General features: G+C 41.7%; 4 protein-coding genes across 5 annotated transcripts in view; 3 read left to right on the top strand and 1 right to left on the bottom strand.

Annotated features, from left to right (window-relative positions):
* tgfbr2l (transforming growth factor beta receptor-like) overlaps nt 1–6,491 on the top strand; it is a 297,577-nt gene extending 291,086 nt beyond the window's left edge. The window contains exon 9 of the mRNA XM_084022805.1: nt 6,310–6,491. The gene's annotated coding sequence lies outside the window, so the exon portion shown is untranslated. The remainder of the gene's footprint in view (nt 1–6,309) is intronic.
* The window catches only part of lmln (leishmanolysin-like (metallopeptidase M8 family)), a 429,410-nt gene that overhangs the window by 267,397 nt on the left and 143,861 nt on the right, over nt 1–18,152 (top strand). The window lies entirely within an intron of this gene.
* hcn5 (hyperpolarization activated cyclic nucleotide-gated potassium channel 5) lies at nt 739–13,154 on the bottom strand. Its single transcript, XM_084022810.1, has 10 exons — nt 12,750–13,154; nt 11,481–11,667; nt 10,323–10,427; nt 9,310–9,447; nt 6,867–7,028; nt 5,795–5,888; nt 5,545–5,672; nt 3,574–3,720; nt 2,755–2,992; nt 739–943 (listed from the first exon to the last, which is right to left on the bottom strand). The coding sequence occupies exons 1-10, from the start codon at nt 12,932–12,934 to the stop codon at nt 771–773; spliced, it is 1,557 nt and encodes a 518-aa protein (XP_083878936.1). The 5' UTR covers nt 12,935–13,154; the 3' UTR covers nt 739–770.
* cox17 (cytochrome c oxidase copper chaperone COX17) lies at nt 15,266–17,853 on the top strand. 2 transcript variants are annotated; one of them, XM_084023508.1, is made up of 4 exons: nt 15,266–15,383; nt 16,125–16,250; nt 16,331–16,434; nt 17,616–17,853. In XM_084023508.1, the coding sequence occupies exons 2-3, from the start codon at nt 16,132–16,134 to the stop codon at nt 16,413–16,415; spliced, it is 204 nt and encodes a 67-aa protein (XP_083879634.1). In that variant the 5' UTR covers nt 15,266–15,383; nt 16,125–16,131; the 3' UTR covers nt 16,416–16,434; nt 17,616–17,853. The 2 variants fall into 2 exon arrangements, with proteins under 2 accessions (XP_083879634.1, XP_083879635.1); XM_084023509.1 differs by lacking the exon at nt 15,266–15,383 and adding an exon at nt 15,396–15,494.

Below are 18,152 nucleotides of genomic sequence, written 5' to 3'. Positions count from 1 at the left end.
TAACCTGTGTATGTTAGCACATCTATGCTACGCTAGGAACTGAAGGTAAACATGCTGCTTTTCCTTTTAATGACTGAATAAAGACCTCGCCGGCTTCACAGGAACAGCGTTGTTCCTTGATTTCATTGTTTTCTGTCTCGATCGCCATGGTGAGGAGCTGGTTCACTTTTACACTGAGATCTGTAGGTTTTAGCTTCTACCTTCATCTTTTAACCTGCTTCCCCTGCTGAATCAGCTCGACATCATATATCCTTCAAACTCATACTGGAGACGATCTGTAGGCTTCGCTCTGAAATAGACCAGACTCTCAGTGAAGGCGCGTCCTGTTTGAACAGGCCAATTTGTTGGGGTTGTTGTTTGGCTGCTCGTGTTTCTTGCCCAGTCTTTTGTTTTCATTCATAGGAATAATGGCCAGAACTATGAAAACTAAAGCCCAAGTTCTTTGAAACCAGAATGAGACGGAACCGTTCTGGTTTGGTCACTAAGGTACAACTTTGCAAACATCGATGCTACATCAACAAGGAAGCAGAGATCAAACGTTTGACTCGTCTTTACTGTTGAAGTCTTTGTTTTAGGCTGATAACTGATAGATCAAAAGGCTGAATAAGGATCAGTCAGAATGAAATGCTGTCCATCTCATCCTGTCCAACTTGTGTCCACATGAGGAATCCGCCACAGTCCTTCTGTCCATCGCATAAAATGTCTGGGAAATATCCACATCCCCTTTCCTTTTTGTACAGTTACATACAGTCCATAGTCCTGCGTTTGTCTTACACAAGTCCACCATCAGCGTTGAGCTGGACCATCTTTTCAAAGTCCTTCTTGACATCTGGGAAGCTCTCCAGCGCCTGGTGAAAGTCGTCGCAGGACAGAGAGAAGCACTGGCAGTCCGTCAGCGCCCTCACTGTGGCCAGATGTTTGCCTTTGGTCAGCACGCATGTCTCTGTTGTACAAACAGGGAACCACAAGAGCGTGGTAAATGAGCGAGTAAACCCTAATGACGGGATGAAATCTGACAATTAATCCTAAATTAAATAACCAGACTCAGCCGAGTTGTTTCGGGAAGCCTGCTTAGCTCTAAATGCTGCAGAGGTTTGCTGCCAAAAAGATTAGGACCCGTTCCCACTTAAAGCCTGGGAATTAAATAAATCCCCCCAAAACAAATGCTGAGCGATGACAAATCAATTGGAAACTTAAAAAAAAAAAAACATGAAATCTGCCAAAAATCTAAATCTACAGATCACTTCCATTTCACGGTAGTTGTATTATCAGAAACTCAAAAATACATTTCATGTGAACTAATTAACATACTTAATGTCCATATGGCTGTTACTTAAGCTTTATTTTTTTTTCTCAGTCTTTTGCCCTTCTTGTATAAACTGCATAAATTAAATCACCTATCTCTAGTGGTATCTAGCCATGCCAATAGTTTTGATTTTATTTAAAGCATCTGTCTCAGCACCCCAAAAAATGACAACAGCAACATCTTTTCCTCGAAACATTATCTCTGTTACTGTAGTTAATCCACAGAACAAGCTGTCAGCTGTTTTCATTGGGACTGTTTCTGTGGTCGAGAGCAGTTCCATTGAAAACTGCTCACAGTGAGGTCAGAGGATTATCCAGTATAAATGGAGTTTGGCATGATTTCCTTCAGAGAGACAGCAGCATACAATGCTGTCCAACCCAGCAGCTCTGCAGTATACGACCTTTGTCGACACCTCTCTGACTTTGTCTCAAAAGGCGTTTTTACACTGAGAAGAGAAGAGCCCTCGGCATGCTGCGATCGCACCGTTTATAAAGAACTGTGTGATGTTTAACACATCAGTGCTGACGGCCGTGTGACGTATTAAATAAACAGGGAATTCAAATTTTGGGCAAAGATCAAAGAGTGCTGGAATGTTTTGTAATTTGAGTGAAGTCAAGTATATCACCATAACTCACTATGGAGGCTTATAAACTCCAGGATGATTATAAATGAAATAAACGTAAACAGACATAATGGTGAAAAGAACAAATCTCATGAGGAAGACCATGAGATATGATTGAAAGAAGATGAAGCTAAAAGTGGACTTCAACGTCATACCTAAACCTCCAATGATCGAATCCCAGTATCCCCACAGAATTAACCTGGACGTATATTTGTATATATATATACACATGTTCAACATATTATTGTGATTCTGCTCTCTAATGAATAATGGACATAAATGTGTTTAACAATGAAACAGAAGCTCAAATTGTGAAGACAAATTAGCTTGTAGCACTTTTTCTGCAGTTTCCATTAATTCCATTCATTATGTAACCCGTAAACAGCGTTGCTGTGTACTTATTGTGCTTTCGCTTGAGGCAATACAGATGATAAAGAGTTTTTTTGAAGGGAAATTAACAGTTTGGATGTTTTGAAGTGGGCTTTGGAGAGTTTGGAGAATCAGACAGGTGCACCAGCATGGGAGCAAAGTAGCGTACTGCTCTGGACCTATATTAGCTGAACCATTCGTTAAAAACAAACATTTGACCTTTCCCTTTAAGTGACTCCTATGAGCTATAAGCTGGGTTTCATCCTGGGTGGTTAGTATTTCTCTAGAGGCATGGCCATCAGCTTTCCAGTTAATTGGGCTGAAACCTTGTGAGAAGAGCTGTAAAACACATCCTGCTATCTCTTTCACCTCCTTCTGCTCTCCCACTTCACGATCAGTGAGTATCTGGAACGATGGACGTTCCAGATACTCACTGATCACAGCGAATCCAACTCACCTCCAAAAAAGTCTCCGTCACACAGTTCCCTCTCGTAGGAATCGGTCTCCATGAGGACCTGGCCGTGGTCGATGAAGAACATGCGGTCGCCCGGGACGTTCAGTCGGACGATGGCGTCTCCTTCCAGGAAAACTTCATATTCCAGTTTGAGGAGCACGGCGTTGATGAAGTTCTCGTCTCTGGTCTGGAACATTGGCACTCTTCTCAGCAGCCGGCTACACATCACCATCAGGATTTGCTGAAAAATAAGTAAAGATATTGTTACAAATATAAGAACATACAGAATGAAGCTGAATTTCCATCAAGAAGTTCCTGATAAATACTTTTCAAGGAACTTAAATGTTCCTTCAGTGTCAACCTTCAAAAATAAATAAACCTGGGTTCAACGAGATTTACTGCCACATAGTCATCGTGGTATAATGTAAAATGCAGAGGAGACAAATGAAGCCAAGATCATCTGTCTCCACAGTAAATCAAGTGTTAGAACGTAACAACCAGAAAATAACCTTTTCTTCTCTTATTCACGTCTCTCTCTCCCCTTCTGCTGCTCTAGTTCTCTCTGTCCTTTTTGAAAATCAACAAACTGACAGCAAAGCCTAACTTTACTGTTGTACTACAAAGAATGAGAATGCTCTCCTCGAGTCCTTAAATGGTCCTAAATTAACACGAGAGTACTTCCTGAAGTGGAACAGTGTGTGCTTGACCAGTAAGTGAAGGTCATCCCAGTAAACCCCGCCCACAGAGCTCCTGTTCAGTGCTACCCACACGCCGCATTCAAATGTTCCTCAAAAGGTCCAAGCAGAGGAACCACAGTTGTACCTCTTTGAGTGCGGAGGACACCGTGTCCATGACGTCCTTCTCCTGAAACCACTTCCCTCCATAGCGAGCCTGGTAGTAGTTGCTGATGCGGAGCTGCAGCTCTGGTGGGAGCTTCATGAAGGCCATGTAGTGCTCCAAACGGCTCATCTGTGGGGAGTCACAGTGTGTTCAGGGTCCACCATCACATCCACGACACACAGCGTTACAGCACTAAGATCAAGGCTTTATAATCAGTCTCACTTTCCATATTGCTATTTAAAACTGTGAGCATTGTTTACGTCTTTGCTGTGCCAGGTGCATCATGGTCCGTCAGAAACACCTCTTATATAGATAGTAGCCTATATATATATTTTTTTATTTAATTAGGCCCATTCATTCATTTAGGTTTATGTGACTTTTTGTGTTATATTCGTTGTTACATAGGCCGAAGTGTAATTTGAAATGTAGAATTTCTTTTTGGAAAATGTAGTCGTTGCCCTTTAGTTCTGTGGGATGTGAGGCAGGAATTTAAGGTAAAAGTGAAATACATGCATTATACATTTTAATGTGATGCAATCTGAGTGCAGCGCTGAGTGATAATGAGCAGAACGGCCTGGTGCGGCTTTGAGCGAGGAGCTTTCACTGCTCCACTCACATGCTCTGGTACCTGCAATTAGGTTTCCAGGGAGGTATTTATTTCTGGAGCGAGCGCTCGCAGTTTGGAACTGACATTCTCCTTATACAGACTTCCTCAGACTAAATTGAAAAAAATATTCCATGACAAAATATGTTTCCCTTGACCGTAATTCACAATTCCGTTTTCTTGCATGGGAACTTTAAATCTCCACAGTGTAAGTCCTGTCCAGAGCTGCAATGAACGTTCGTGTTTTAAAAAGGGAAAACAATATGGCCGAGAAAATCCATCAACTACACATATAAATTCTGGACAAAAAAAACCATTGTTTGATTTGTTAAAACATAAAACTTCATCTCTGAGAGGTTCATAAGCCATTCCAACTTCTCAGCTTCATGGATTCGATACAGGACACAAACGATAACTGTCACGTTGCAAATCCTCAGTTGGACAATGACTCTTCTCTGTTAAATCAAACTTTTGGAGCTGTCTACCAACTGAATTGAAAGAGGGCGTATAATAATTCTGAAGTGCAGGAAGTGAACGCCAAATCATGAGTAGTGGATGTAAAATAACACAATGTTTTTCATCTGTACAGATTTTTTCAAAGTCAATGCAAAGATGCAAATATGTGAATTTGCTCCAGGCGGCGTCGGGGTGCGAATGATGCAACAAAATGAAGACAAAGACATATGATACAGCTCTGTGGCTTCCCAGAGCTTTAAGATAGAACCTCACATCAGTACAGAAACACTACCGGAGACTGTCTATGGTACATAGAGGTCGCTGGTGTCTTTACATCTAGATGACCTTATTGTAAGTGTTGATGATCAATCTGAACTCCATTCAGAAAACAAGCTTTTTAAAAGTGACTTGCTTATCATCTTATAGAAAGACCCACCCCCTCTGGGTGATATTAAGAACTCAGACAGGAGAAATATTATTATTTAATTCCTGTATTATACAACTGTAGAATGGAATCAAAAGCATAAACCAATTATTTTGCACAACCATGTCAGCACTCATAGTGTGAACTAGTGTGTAGATTATTTTCTGAGCTTAGAAATCCCAAATAATAAAACATTAATGAACGTCTGAATCAGACGGTTGGTGAATGAGGCCAATTGTTCTCACACATAATACCTCTGTAGACACACTGTATGTCCTATTTGTGGTATTTCTTGTGTATTGTGCATAAATGTATGTTACATGTTCTAATTCCACTGTGATGTTCAATCAAATCAAATAAACAAACTAATCAGGATCACTTATCGGACATAATACAAAATACATATATATATATATATATATATATATATACATTTTCTTTCTCCATAAATGACAATGTATTTTCTTACCTTGCTCTTGTACTCCTTGGCGGCCGGGTCAATGTTGGCGATCATGGTTGTAGCGTTGGCCACAAGGACGGTGTACATCAGACAGCCGGACACCATGCTCACCATGACGATCCACATTTCCACATAATCTGTAGAACAAGACACCGACACACCAGCTGGTTTAGTGTAACATGCTGGGTATTTATATGGAAGGAGAATGTGATACGTGTGCTTTTTTTAGTCATGGATAAAGAAAATCAATAACGCTCACTCGTTGGTGCATCCATGGAGCCGTAAGAGAGGGCGATCATCTGGGACAGAGCTCGGAAAACTCCCCAAGAGTACTTCACGCTCACTGTGGCATTCTGGACAGAAGAAGAAAAATCACAACTAGTGAGACTTTTTGTAGATCTGGAGTTTCTGAACAGCATATGTGCATTTAAACTGCAGCATGATATAGATGTGTAAATGTTGTTTGTTCAGAACAATTTCAGAAACTGCTCCATTACAAAAAAAGTTGATGACTCTTTTTCAACTTATATCCCGTGTTTTTGGTTTAATGTGTATGTTGCAAATTTTTTTAACTCCTTCATACACCGTTGGGGGCTGCATGGTGGTGTAGTGGGTAGCACTGTCGCCTCACAGCAAGAGGGTCCTGGGTTTGATTCCCGGGTCGGCCCGGGTTCCTTCTGTGTGGAGTTTGCATGTTCTCCCCGTGTAAGCGTGGGTTCTCTCCGGGTTCTCCGGCTTCCTCCCACAGTCCAAAGACATGCAGGATGGGGATAGGTTCATGACTCTAAATGACCCGTAGGTGTGAATGTGAGTGTGAATGGTTGTCTGTCTCTACATGTCGGCCCTGTGATAGACTGGTTACCTGTCCAGGGTGTACCCCGCCTTCGCCCAATGACAGCTGGGATCGGCTCCAGCCCCCCCGCGACCCTGAATACAGGATAAGCGGTAGACAATGGATGGATACACCGTTGGCTTGTCTAAGCTCCAGTGATGCATCATATTCTATAAGATCATCATATGTTTGTAGCGTGGCTGTGAGAACCACATCTCTCATGGTTCCAGCTGATCCAAGAGGCTTTTTAAAGAGTTTATTTAACTTTAGAAGTAGGAGAATATTCTCACCACATAAATGAACACCTCATCCTTCAGCTGCAGTAATGTCTGTCTAGATACAGCCACATCTGTAATGTGACTAAAGCTGTCAGACAAATGGAATGGAGTAAAAAGTCCATTTACCTCTGAGAAGGAGAAAAAACCTTGAATTTGTACTTAGCTTAATGTACCATTCACACTATTAATGAGCTGTCTAAAGTTGTGTGAGAAAGTTTTACCATCAGGTTTTCTTTGCGAACCCAGCAGTCGGTGGGGAACTCCTCCAGCATGGGGACAAAGTACTGGATGCAGCCGTTCCAGTGACACAGCAGGAAGATCATCATGAACAGAGACAAGACGCGGAAAAAGAGGCGGACCACCTCCAAGTTTGCATTCGACACCTGTCAGGGAGAGAGGACAAGAAAATCATGATCAATGCATCACATCGCAGGATGGCCGAGACCAGAGCCATAATACTGCAGCATAATGGCTTTAAGCCTGATCCAGGGTCAGCCATGTCCTCTCCCAAGCCGGGAGTGTTTATAATCAGTTATATTGACCCATCCGCCAGCATGCTGGTGCATCAACAGCATCATCTCCTGTGTTATTTTGGACAGCAAGTTAATATGTTTCCTTTCTGGCTCAGTTACAGTAAAGCCCTGATTATGCTTCCGCGTAGTGATCACGCAACGGCCACGCAGTTGCTTGGAGACCGTGATGGTTCTGCGTTGGGTTTACGTGTCGAAATGCAATTCAATGCCACACCGGTAGAGGGCGCTATGTTTTTTGTAAAGACTGACCGACCGACCGAGACTCTTGGCGTATATCGTCGTTAGCCTCGTTATAGCGTATTTGTTTACTTTCCAGCTTTAAACATCCACAACTTTCAGAACTTGGTGTTTTATTTCTTTGGGCAAAAGCGACAAGGTGCAAACAATAAAACGAGGTGAAAACAATAAAAGTAGCCTATTAAAAGTTTAAATGGCGGTGTTTATGAGTGGAAACCGGATAGCGGTCTCCAGCGGATGTAGTTAGCGGACCAATCACAGCCAATGCCGCTGCGTTGGTGTTGCGTCGCTTCGACGCGCGTCTAGGATTTTTGAGAGGTGCACGTCAGGCCCTTGCGTTGGACGTAAGGGGGGTCCGCAAGGACGTAAGGGGTCCGCAAGCCCCCTCGACGCAGAAGCATAACTTGGGCTTAAATCATGATTAAATCACAAATTCATCTTGAATGAAGAACAATGATAAAACAATGCAAATGCCATGGTGATTTAAGAGCAGAATTTGGATAGAGTTATATTTATTGTGCAGACCTGAGGTCCATTTTTATGACTTTAATTAAAAAAGTCATAACTTGCCGGGGACCCCATGGAGTGCTTTGTCGAATTTGGTGCAATTAGAAAAGTGCTTGGTGTAGCAGCGGGGGCGAAGCTTCAGGACTCTGCAGACTTGAACATGTCAGCCACAGCAGGGTCTCATTGACTTCCCTTTTGCTGCTGGATGCTGGATAAACCTATATTACAACCAAACTCTTCGTCACTTCCCTGCAGCACCTCTGGGACCGGGCAAGCCAAGCAATCAGCCCTCTTTCAAACGGATATGAGCAACGAGGCACACCGCGAATAAGCACTGTCTGTCGATGGAAGAAACCACGTCTAAATGTCTGACTTCTTGTGTTCTTGCCCTGTTGTCATGACTTCTTTGTAGCGACGTCTTCCCCTTTCCTGACACTGAGTACACAAAAGCCAAAAAGAGATCCAGGTTGGAATAAACAAGTCACTACATCAACAAAACAACACCTTCAAAATTATTTTCAATAAATGGTGAGTCACTTGACTTGGTGGGACACTAAAGGACATCCATGCAAGATTTTGCGTTTCCCAACAGGATCATCTAGAAGCCCAATCAATTCAGTCTGAATACACATGCATGACAGCAACATCAAGTCAATGCCAATGAACCAAGTTCAGGTTGTAATACACTGCAATGGATGCCTGTATGCAGAATAACCCAAAGCAAGGACATAGTTACTGAAACAAGGACGAGGGAACTGCGATGGCTGGACCATGTGGTTCAAATGCTGAAGGTCAAATAAAACCTGGAAGACCAACAATGACCTGTCTGATTTACCAGCTAGCCAACGTTATCTCAACATTGTGGGAAAGCTCAACATGCAGGGAGGGGGACGGATATTATTTAAGGAAACAGATTAATCTGTGTGAAATTTTAAAAAAGATAGAAAAAATGTATTTCCAAAGCCAGAGGGTCCAGCTATCACCACAACGCCGAAAACACCAGAAGCTATTGATTTCAGCAGCTAGCAGCCGATTAAAGGCGTGGAGTTACACACAAATTCCATACATTATGCAACGTCAAGATTTTGTTTCAAGATATATTGTGTTTCATTATGAGATTACCCAGGACATCAAGTGAGTTTAAGGTGTCCTAATGCTGTTATTGAGTCCAATGTTTGGCTGCGTGCAATTAGAAAAACCAAAAAATTAGACCAACGCGTCGATGATCGCGGAGCAACACGTCAGCTCGTGTTTTACAAGTGACACTCATAAGTGCTCGTCGTTAGTCATCGGATGCCGGGTCTGCTAAGGTATCTGCAGGCAGGAGAAAGGATGATTGAATTGCAAAAGGCGAGCTTCGAAGGCTTTGTCTGCCACTTGAACTTACTTTCTCCACTTCGTTGAAGAACCTGACCAGCCGGGACACCCGAGCCAGCCGGATCAAGCTGAGGATCCGCACAAACATCAGGATCCTCATCATCTTGTTGGTCTTAGAGGGGTTGTCGTCGTTGTGGTAGTGCAAGTCCTGGGATGATCAAATACAAGACGTTCAATTAGCAGTGGCTTTTTAATCTACTCTATTTCATCAATTTGTTACCATGACTTATGTTATTACTTTACATATCTTAGCGTATTCATATCACACTTTTAATACTGTTAATACCATACATCTTTAAATATTCCCTTTCAGTTTCATTCTATTTATTACCTTTAGTGCCTTTTGCACTTGTGGTTAGATGCTGAACTGCATTTGGTTCTCAGTATTTGTGCTCTCTGCAATTACACGAAATACATAATCAAATCTAATTATCATTGAATATATCTTTTCAAATCATCTTGTGCGTTTAATTGTATTGACTTTTCCACATTAGTTATTGTCTGTAAAACACACTCATTGCTGAGTGTTTCTAATTTTAACCCACGGACAAATAAAGTGAAACTGAAGAGTGCATAATTGTTTTGTGAACTGACGAATAATGCAGCACACCGTTGGCTGTTTTCTGCCTCGACAGCCTGTTCATTGTGTCAAGTGAAAATGTCCAATGACTTGAAGTGTAATTAACAGTTGTAAGAATTTTTTTTAAATGATAATTATTTAAATACAAAGCCAAAATCCCAGTTACGTAAAATACTTAAATGTAGGCTAATAATACAACCAAAGGAGCCATACTGCTGAGAGTGAAGGAATAAGATTCATCTTTGTTCTCTCAGAAAAACAATAACACTTTAAATGTTTATATAATGCATCAATTAGAATGAACCGACCTGGTTGTAAGTATCTTGTCTAAAGAAAGAGCGTAATGGAAACATGTACAACTAAGTGCATAGTTGTTTGTGAACTGACAAGCGCTGCCGTACACAGTTGGCTGTTTTCTGCTTCAACAAGCTGCACGTTATTACCGCAAACAGCAGAATGTAGCCGATCGGGAAGGCAGCTATAACGTCTGGTATGAACCATGTCCTCAGGTAACTGACGCGGATCCGCTTGATATCCAGAATAGCTTCCTGTGAAGGAGAACAGAGCAGCAGATTGAACAGATGGATGAAGATGCTGCGCAGCGCTTGACACGATCACATGTATTATTAAACACGTGAACTTGAACCAATATTTTGGGAATTTGTTCAAAATTAAGGGAGGAACCGCAGGCAAAAACATTGCTTTTCATGCACTTAATTAACACAGTTAATTTGGGGCTATTTCAAATTAATTTGTGTCTTCTTTCAGACGAGTGGAAAATACACATTTAGGTCTTTGTATTGCTACTTTGTCTATTTGCTTTGTCTATTTATAATACAAAAAAATGATTGTCCGAATGTAAGTAATCAACCGGGGAAGTTTCTTGGTAATATCTGTTAGTTAAATGTTTTCCCTACCCTTTATGTAATTGTACCAGTCTTCATTCAATGTTCAGATTTCTCTCTGGAAAGCCACGTCAATTAGAAGATAGAATAGAATAGAAGATATCTGAATGTAAGAAGTGAACGGGGGAAGTTTCATGGTGATTCGTTAAAGTGTTTACTTTCTTCACCTCGTGTCTCCCCTTGTGTTGGTTGAGTTAGCAGCGTCCTCAAAGACAATCAATATCAACTTCACAGCTTTGTGGGATCGTTGCTGAAGCACATACATGAATGAATGAATATTTGAAAACAGGCAGACACCGACTAGAGAATAAATAATGCAAAACCAGACGCCAGTGCGGTCCAGAGTAAACAACACAGACGGGGGAAAAACACCACAGATGTGCCATTTGTGATTGGCAAGATAGAGGTCACAAAGTATGAGCAGATGAAAACAAACAGGACATAGTGAGCATAATACTTAATTGGAAATGTTATACCTCTCATTTACCCAATACATCATAATCCCTGTTATAAAATCAAAACAGCAGGTGCCAATTTTGGCCATGTCCACGAGCTGAGGGGCGGGGGGGTTGTTAATCTAGCCTTTCGTGTACTGAGTAGATTACAGATGGGGCAGAGATGGATTGTATTTGCTTGTCTGCGCAGGGATTATAGTCTTCCAGATTGTGTCTGAAAATAGAGTACAGCCACTCTCACCTCGCTGTCCTCTGCTATGATGCCCATACGGAAATTCAGAGCCACGTCTATCAGGAACAGTGTGTCTGAAAACACGTTAAATCCTTCCCATGCCAGCCCACTGTTTCCGTCCAGAAACGCTATCTCCATGGGAATCCCAATCAGGTTGAGAAACGTGATGGCCATCATGCACATGATGTAGTAACTCCTACAGGGAAAGATCACAAACACATATATGTGACTTTTGAGTGAACCTTTGAGCTTGTTTTCCATGTAGGATTGTAGCAGAAAGTCTCAGTTCCTTTGCCAGAAGGACTCATTAGAAAGCCATGCTGCAGCCGGTAAGGCAAGCTGATTTATGCACACGACATACTCTCATACTGTAACTGCACGTCTCCTCAAATAACTCTGCTCTCAGTTGTTTCATTCGCTCTGTTTTCACGACTGATCTGCTCGCCTTACAAACTAATAATAACAATACTGCATGGATAATTAAACCACATCCCGAAAGAAGGTAATTCGATCCATTCTCCTTTACTGATAATAAATGATGAATTGCTCTTTTAGGAATACTTGTTTTGGTTTAATGTTAAATTGCTCTTCACATTGTATTCTATTTATACTGCATTCATTTTACAAAAGTGCAACACCAGTCATGAACTTTGAAAGCTTTGTTGTCTCTTTAGGTTTTTGAAGACGTTTCGCCTCTCATCCAAGAGGCTTCTTCAGTCCTAGAACTGAAACTAGACGATAAATCATAACCATGACCTGGAGGACTGAACCTCCACCGAAGCCAATCATTACCATAATCAATTATTGCAATGTCAGCTAACGTTTGATGCTAATTAATGATGCAACGTACAAGTGATACAGAGAGCGACGATTATTTTTTCCTATTGATTTATCTAACTATTATTTTCTATCTATAAAAAGTCAGAAAAGTAAAAAATGACCAACACATTAACACTCAAACAGTCTTCATCAACGTGCATGTTTTCCTTAAATAACAATCCCAAACTTAAAAATAGTCAGTTTACTGCAGAGAAAAGGAAGCAAATCTTATTGTTTTTTTAGTCACTCATGAAACGACTTGCAGGTTATCTTTCTGATAACTGATTAATCAATTAATCCATTAACCTTCGCAGCACTGATCTGGAGAAAAATAAATAATACTTCAATCCCTAGAGCACAACGACGCAAAGATTCACTTTCAGAAATAACTTTTGCAGAAACAGTCAAGGTAGTGTCTCAGCAGAGGACTGGCCTGAATCTATCAAACATATTAAATACCTCATGAGGCTGAACGGGTGGATGACAAAGACTCCGCTCTGCAGCTGCCGGATGCACTCCTGCTCCACGGCCATCTCGCTGCCGTACACGTACAGGGACTGCCTGTTCAGCTGCGGGAGAAGCAGGGATCGCCATCCACAGGTGCCTGTGGTGCATCCTGCGACGGGACCTTTTAGTTTCTCCATGACCCAACTTCGGTCTCCTCCGATCAGCCGAATGCACAGGCCATCCTCCCTCTGCTGCTGCTGCTGCTCCTCAGGACAAGTGCAGTCTGACTCTAGCCGTCCTGACCTCCCCTCTTGGTCACAAGGTAATTTTCCACCAAGGCTCCCAAACTCAGGGCTTATTGAAGCTGTGTGGAGCGAGGCTATGTGGACACCCGCCTTTCTGCTCCCTCTCTCTCCCTCCCTCTCCGTCTGCCTCTCTCTATTTCTGCCCCCACCACACCCCTCCACTTCTTTTCTTTTTCTCAAAGCTCATCAACTATTCAGTATCTGTGTCTCATCCCCACATGAATCAAGTCATGTCAAGAGGGTAAAGGTCCAGCTCACATTAATACTGAAGACAATGGCGCGCACGTGTGTGTGTGTGTGTGTGTGTGTGTGTGTGTGTGTGTGTGTGTGTGTGTGTGCGTGCGCGTGCAGCACGTGCAGGGACAAGTTCAGTATGGGCCATCTCCACCAGCCATGGGATGTAATTAAACACTGTATGTGTTACCTGATGCCCTACATACTCGCAGCTCTGAGCCAGCTGTATTCTTCTTTTGCACATTTCAGTAACACAGCAGTAGCAACACAAAACAGAAGCCAAAATATTTCAATTTTAGGGTTACAAAATGGAAGAATGGGATTTCCTGACACTGGATCTTTTCCTTTTTTAAATATATATTTTCTAAAAGGTCTGGTAGGATTGCAACAATGATAAATTTACTAAATAGAAATTATACTAAAGGATGCAGCAGCACGGAGAGATTAACTGAGGGGTCGTGTCATTGGTATGGTGAATTACTGGCAGCTTAATGAGGGAGATGTGTCTCATATATATATATTTTAATGTGTAACATTATTTGCAGAAGAAAGGCAGAGGAAACACTAAAAGTGGGAATAAAGAAGCAAACAATTTTGCACTTATATATCACAAATTGACACGTATATCGATGTCTTTTAGTTCAGAGCTTGAGGTTGAATAAATGGATAATGTGTGTTCTGAAATAGGCTTCAGAACCTTGTGACCCTGAACAGGATGAAGCCATTTACAAAATCGATGGCTGTCATACCGATCATAGTTTTCTGTGAGTAACTTGTAGCTGTGTTGATGTGACGAGTTATCTGTTCCAACAAAAGACAGAGATTGATGGGAAAATGTTCATTACTGATCAAAGACAGACAAAGTGCTTACGTGTCTTCCTTCCTCGATGCTGCTTTGCTGCAGGAGGAGAGAGATGGCAGAAGATCAGGACTTGGCCTTTACTTCTGTCCTCCTTCAGGGGGCAGATTTCTACTGGGAACACCAACACAAAGACAGGCTTACATAAAACTGAAAGCCAATTAAAGGGTATTTGAATGCCACTTGTATATTTTGAATTGTGTGCATTTGTGCAACACTGAATGGATTCTGATCAAGCACAGCAAAGACAGCAAATGTGTTTCAAATGGGGGTGCATTACCACCACACAGCACGGAGCAACTGAATATGCTTACTCGCTCATTTATCTAGCACACAACTGGCCCTCAAACTAGAATAAATGACTTAGTGCTGCTGCTTACGCACTGCTTTGCTTTGCTGACGCACTGGAGACCCAGTAGACATGTGAAAACACATTTTCAGTATTGTAGGACAGAAAATGAACATTTTTCATATTACAAAACTCCCAAGCCACTGAAGTGTATATCCTTCCAACCAGCAACTACATTTGGCAGCACAGAATATAACAATCAAAGTAGGTAGAAAAACAGCAGTAGTTCTGGTGGCTGATGCTATTTTATACTCCTGCTGAAACAATGTTTATGCATGTAAAACATTTTCTGGTTCCAGCTTCTCAAAGGTGAGGATTTTCTGCTTTTCTGCTGTTTTATATCATTATGTCAATATAAAGTGAATTGCCTTTTAATCTGTTTTATCTTTTGTGTTTGACATTTCATGTTGTAGAGGAACAGGTCAATTAGGTTCACGTTGAAAAATAATGAAAAGAAGAGTTTGATGGAATAAAAACAAATGCTAATATTAGTTAGCTAGCTTTTAGCTAACATAGTTTTAGCCTAAATGGACGACATCTTTGTTTGTTTTCAAGGTTAAAAGATAAAGTTGTATGTTCAACAGAAATGCACCACTGTCCTAAGAAATACCACAATATACATGTAACAAACTTACTGTAAATTCACAGGTGCTGTGTCTCTACATTTGTCGAGCTAATGTATTTGCTAGGTCTTTTGTTGCTCATTTTAGGCCTGCCTTAAATGCTCGTTTCCCTCTCTTCGCGTCTTTGTTACGACACACTACATTTCCCAGAATCCTCCGCTGAACCTTGCGATCACGTGAGTTTGCATAAAAGCCGAACACGTGAGTGTTCTCTATCCGCGTTGGTTTCCTTCTGAAGGTGAAGCAACTGTCAGCGTACCGCCGGCCTCCATACAAGTAAGTTACACAACGCAGATTAGGCGCTGTGTTAGTCGGCAGGTGTTTTTTAACTGGCGCACGTCGCTTTCTGTTACTTTAATCGTGTTATTTCTCCGCCGTGACAACAAGGTAACGAGCCTTTTGGTTAGCCACCGTTAGCTAACTTTGTGTGGGCTGGCGAGTGTTATGCAATGCATCCAAACTGTTGGCTAAAGCTACACGACGACGGAGCACATGGTGGTTCTGTTCGGGTTTGGTCCCCCTTGTTTCAAGCATTAAAGACTATTTCTTTAAATGTGTAAAAGAGGAAATACAGAGCTTCTTGGTAGGCACGTGTGTGTCTGTTACGCTCATCTAAGCTAAGGTTACATCAGCCCAGCCCCCTCGGTGGCGTGGTAGTGTAGGTAGGCTATAATTTAACTAGGTTTGGCTGCAGCGGTTGTGTCATCATGTTCTGTCCGTCATTAAATGATAGCTAGGCAATGACTGCAGCCCTTCAGTGATTGCAAGACTATTTAAGAAGCCTGCACCAGAGGATTTTTGGCATTTGGCTGTGTGTTTTTTTTTTTTTTTTTGGTATCACAACTAATTCAGGTATTCAGACTTCCAGCACTCCTGCAGTTAGAACATGTCATGCTTGATTGGTATAGTCTTTGACTTTCACACTGGCTGTTGCCCCAAACGTGATTCTGTTGGCTCAAACTGTGTCAAAACAATATACTTTTTCGTCAAACAATTTATATATAATTTAATTTCCAGTCAGAAAATGTCAACCGTGTCTGCTGCCTGCATGGAGCCTGCTGCAGTGCCTGAGGCCACCGAGCAGAAGAAGCCACTGAAACCATGCTGTGCTTGTCCAGAGACTAAGAAAGTCAGGGATGCCTGGTAAGTACCTGCACATGGAGGTGGAAACTCTACCTGTTGCAAGTAAATATTCCCCGACACCCCCATGTTTTGTTTTCCAGCATCATTGAGAAGGGAGAGGAAAGCTGCACAGGACTGATTGAGGCACACAAAGACTGCATGAGGGCATTAGGATTTAAGATTTAACAACTCCTCTTTGTGTGTGGTAAGTACTACTTTTATGTAGCTCAACTTGTACTCGATCAGTAACGGCTGAGGGATACGAACGACCCAGCACAAATTGTACTTGAAGACTTTAATTCCAATGCACCAACTTTTTAAATTAAAATCAATTTTTCAAATCTCTATTATAGTGAAAGTGTTGGTGCTGTGTTGTACTTTCATGTAGCAACCTTGATGCGATTCTCAAAGGTCGGAGTGACGTTAAATCAGCATGCCTAGTAGTCATGTGGAATTAGTTGCAGCAGCGGGAACACTGCTAACGAGGGATGGTTCACCTTCACTTGCGTCCTTTGTTATATTGTGGCACTAATGAGTTTTCCTGCTGGCAACAGCCATCCTACAAAACATTAATTTGACCTTTTTTTTTTTTTTTTTTTAAGTTTGTGTAAAATTGGCCTGTGTAAGTTGGATCAGGCCAAATGCTTAGGAGGAAAGTTGTTCAGACATATGCTCAGTGGACACATGGGTTGGTAGATTGTTTTGCTTGAGTTGTGACCTTGTATGTGACCTCTGGGTCCTTATTTCAGTGGTTACCTCAAATTACTTGAAACAGAACCTTGCATGTCTGTACTGGTGACTCACTGCTGCCAAATGTATTCTGACTTGAGGCCGACTTGAGTCTGTATTTTGAGAACCACTGCCAAGATAATTTATTTAACCCTCGACATTTTCGGTAATGTGTTCCTAAGGTTTTTTTCAATTCCAATTTCATTTTTTATTTTTATAAAGAGCATTTCCTCTTGCTGGGTCAATTGTATCTCTTGGCCATTGCTGATTTCATCCTGTTGTGCACTTGGCATCAGGCTAGAACATCACGTAATGAGCTTGATGGGAGGGTGCGTGCTGAGGAAGGAGGGGGTGGAGCCTCTATCTTCTGTGCTTGCATGATGACACATGAATCATGCCTGAAGCCGTCGCTCTGTTTGCTTTTCAGCAGCTCTGTCGGCTTCGCCTGAATGTTCACTGCTCTAGTAAAAGGAGAAATCTTTGTGCAGTGATGTATAATTGCGTGGTGGGTTGTGTTATGTAGCTAAATTGCCAACACTTTTATTAAATGCAGAACCAGGCTTTAGTCCTGCTCTTGGGTCTTATTTGACATTGCACACTGAAGAGTAAGTCTCAGATTTATGCTCGATACTAATTTATTTTATTTTTCTCCTGCAGAGTTTTGCTGTGCAAGATGACCCTGGTGTCTGCTCCATCCCCCTCCCCCTTATTTATACCAGGGAAACGTGGTGATGCACTTCATCTCTGATGGGTTGACTGTCTTTCTGTGAATTTGTTTTTTAAGTCTGCAGAATTTGAAAAATGTGTGAATTTCTAAAATGCTGTCTGTTTAATAAAAGTCCTATGCAATAAGACTGTCATATTTATTGTAGATTAAATTCACTTCACATCTTGAGTTTGTGTTGAAGGTTCTTTCCCTCGGTTAGCAGTTGCTTGCCACAGTTGCTGTCCCTGGTATGCACTCGGGCTTAAAAATAACTCTGCCCTGTGAAGTCAATACTTGGCATATCTGCATTCCTTTTGTAGCGTGTTGCTGAAGTGTGCCTGACGGTGGACATCTGCTTTGACACATTCACAAAACCTGCTGCAAATGTTACTCTACAGCAGTTCTGCAGTAGTGTAACTGTTTACCTTTTCATTGTCTGTGCACACATGGGCCACATCTTAAATGCACCAGTTTAATGTGACTTGAAT

This window comes from Eutrigla gurnardus (assembly GCF_963514095.1).
Source record: "Eutrigla gurnardus genome assembly, chromosome: 12".
In the NCBI taxonomy this organism is placed as follows: Eukaryota; Metazoa; Chordata; class Actinopteri; order Perciformes; family Triglidae; genus Eutrigla; species Eutrigla gurnardus.
This window is presented reverse-complemented; position numbering and strand designations above follow the sequence as displayed.

Coding starts and splice junctions, on each gene's coding strand:
- cox17 (XM_084023508.1), top strand. CDS start 16,132: ATGTCAACCGTGTCTGCTGCCTGCATGGAGCCTGCTGCAGTGCCTGAG. Junction 16,251..16,330: donor AAGAAAGTCAGGGATGCCTG/GTAAGTACCTGC, acceptor TTTGTTTTCCAG/CATCATTGAGAAGGGAGAGG.
- hcn5 (XM_084022810.1), bottom strand. CDS start 12,934: ATGGAGAAACTAAAAGGTCCCGTCGCAGGATGCACCACAGGCACCTGT. Junction 10,428..11,480: donor TCATAGCAGAGGACAGCGAG/GTGAGAGTGGCT, acceptor TCTCCTTCACAG/GAAGCTATTCTGGATATCAA. Junction 9,448..10,322: donor GCTACATTCTGCTGTTTGCG/GTAATAACGTGC, acceptor TGATCATCCCAG/GACTTGCACTACCACAACGA.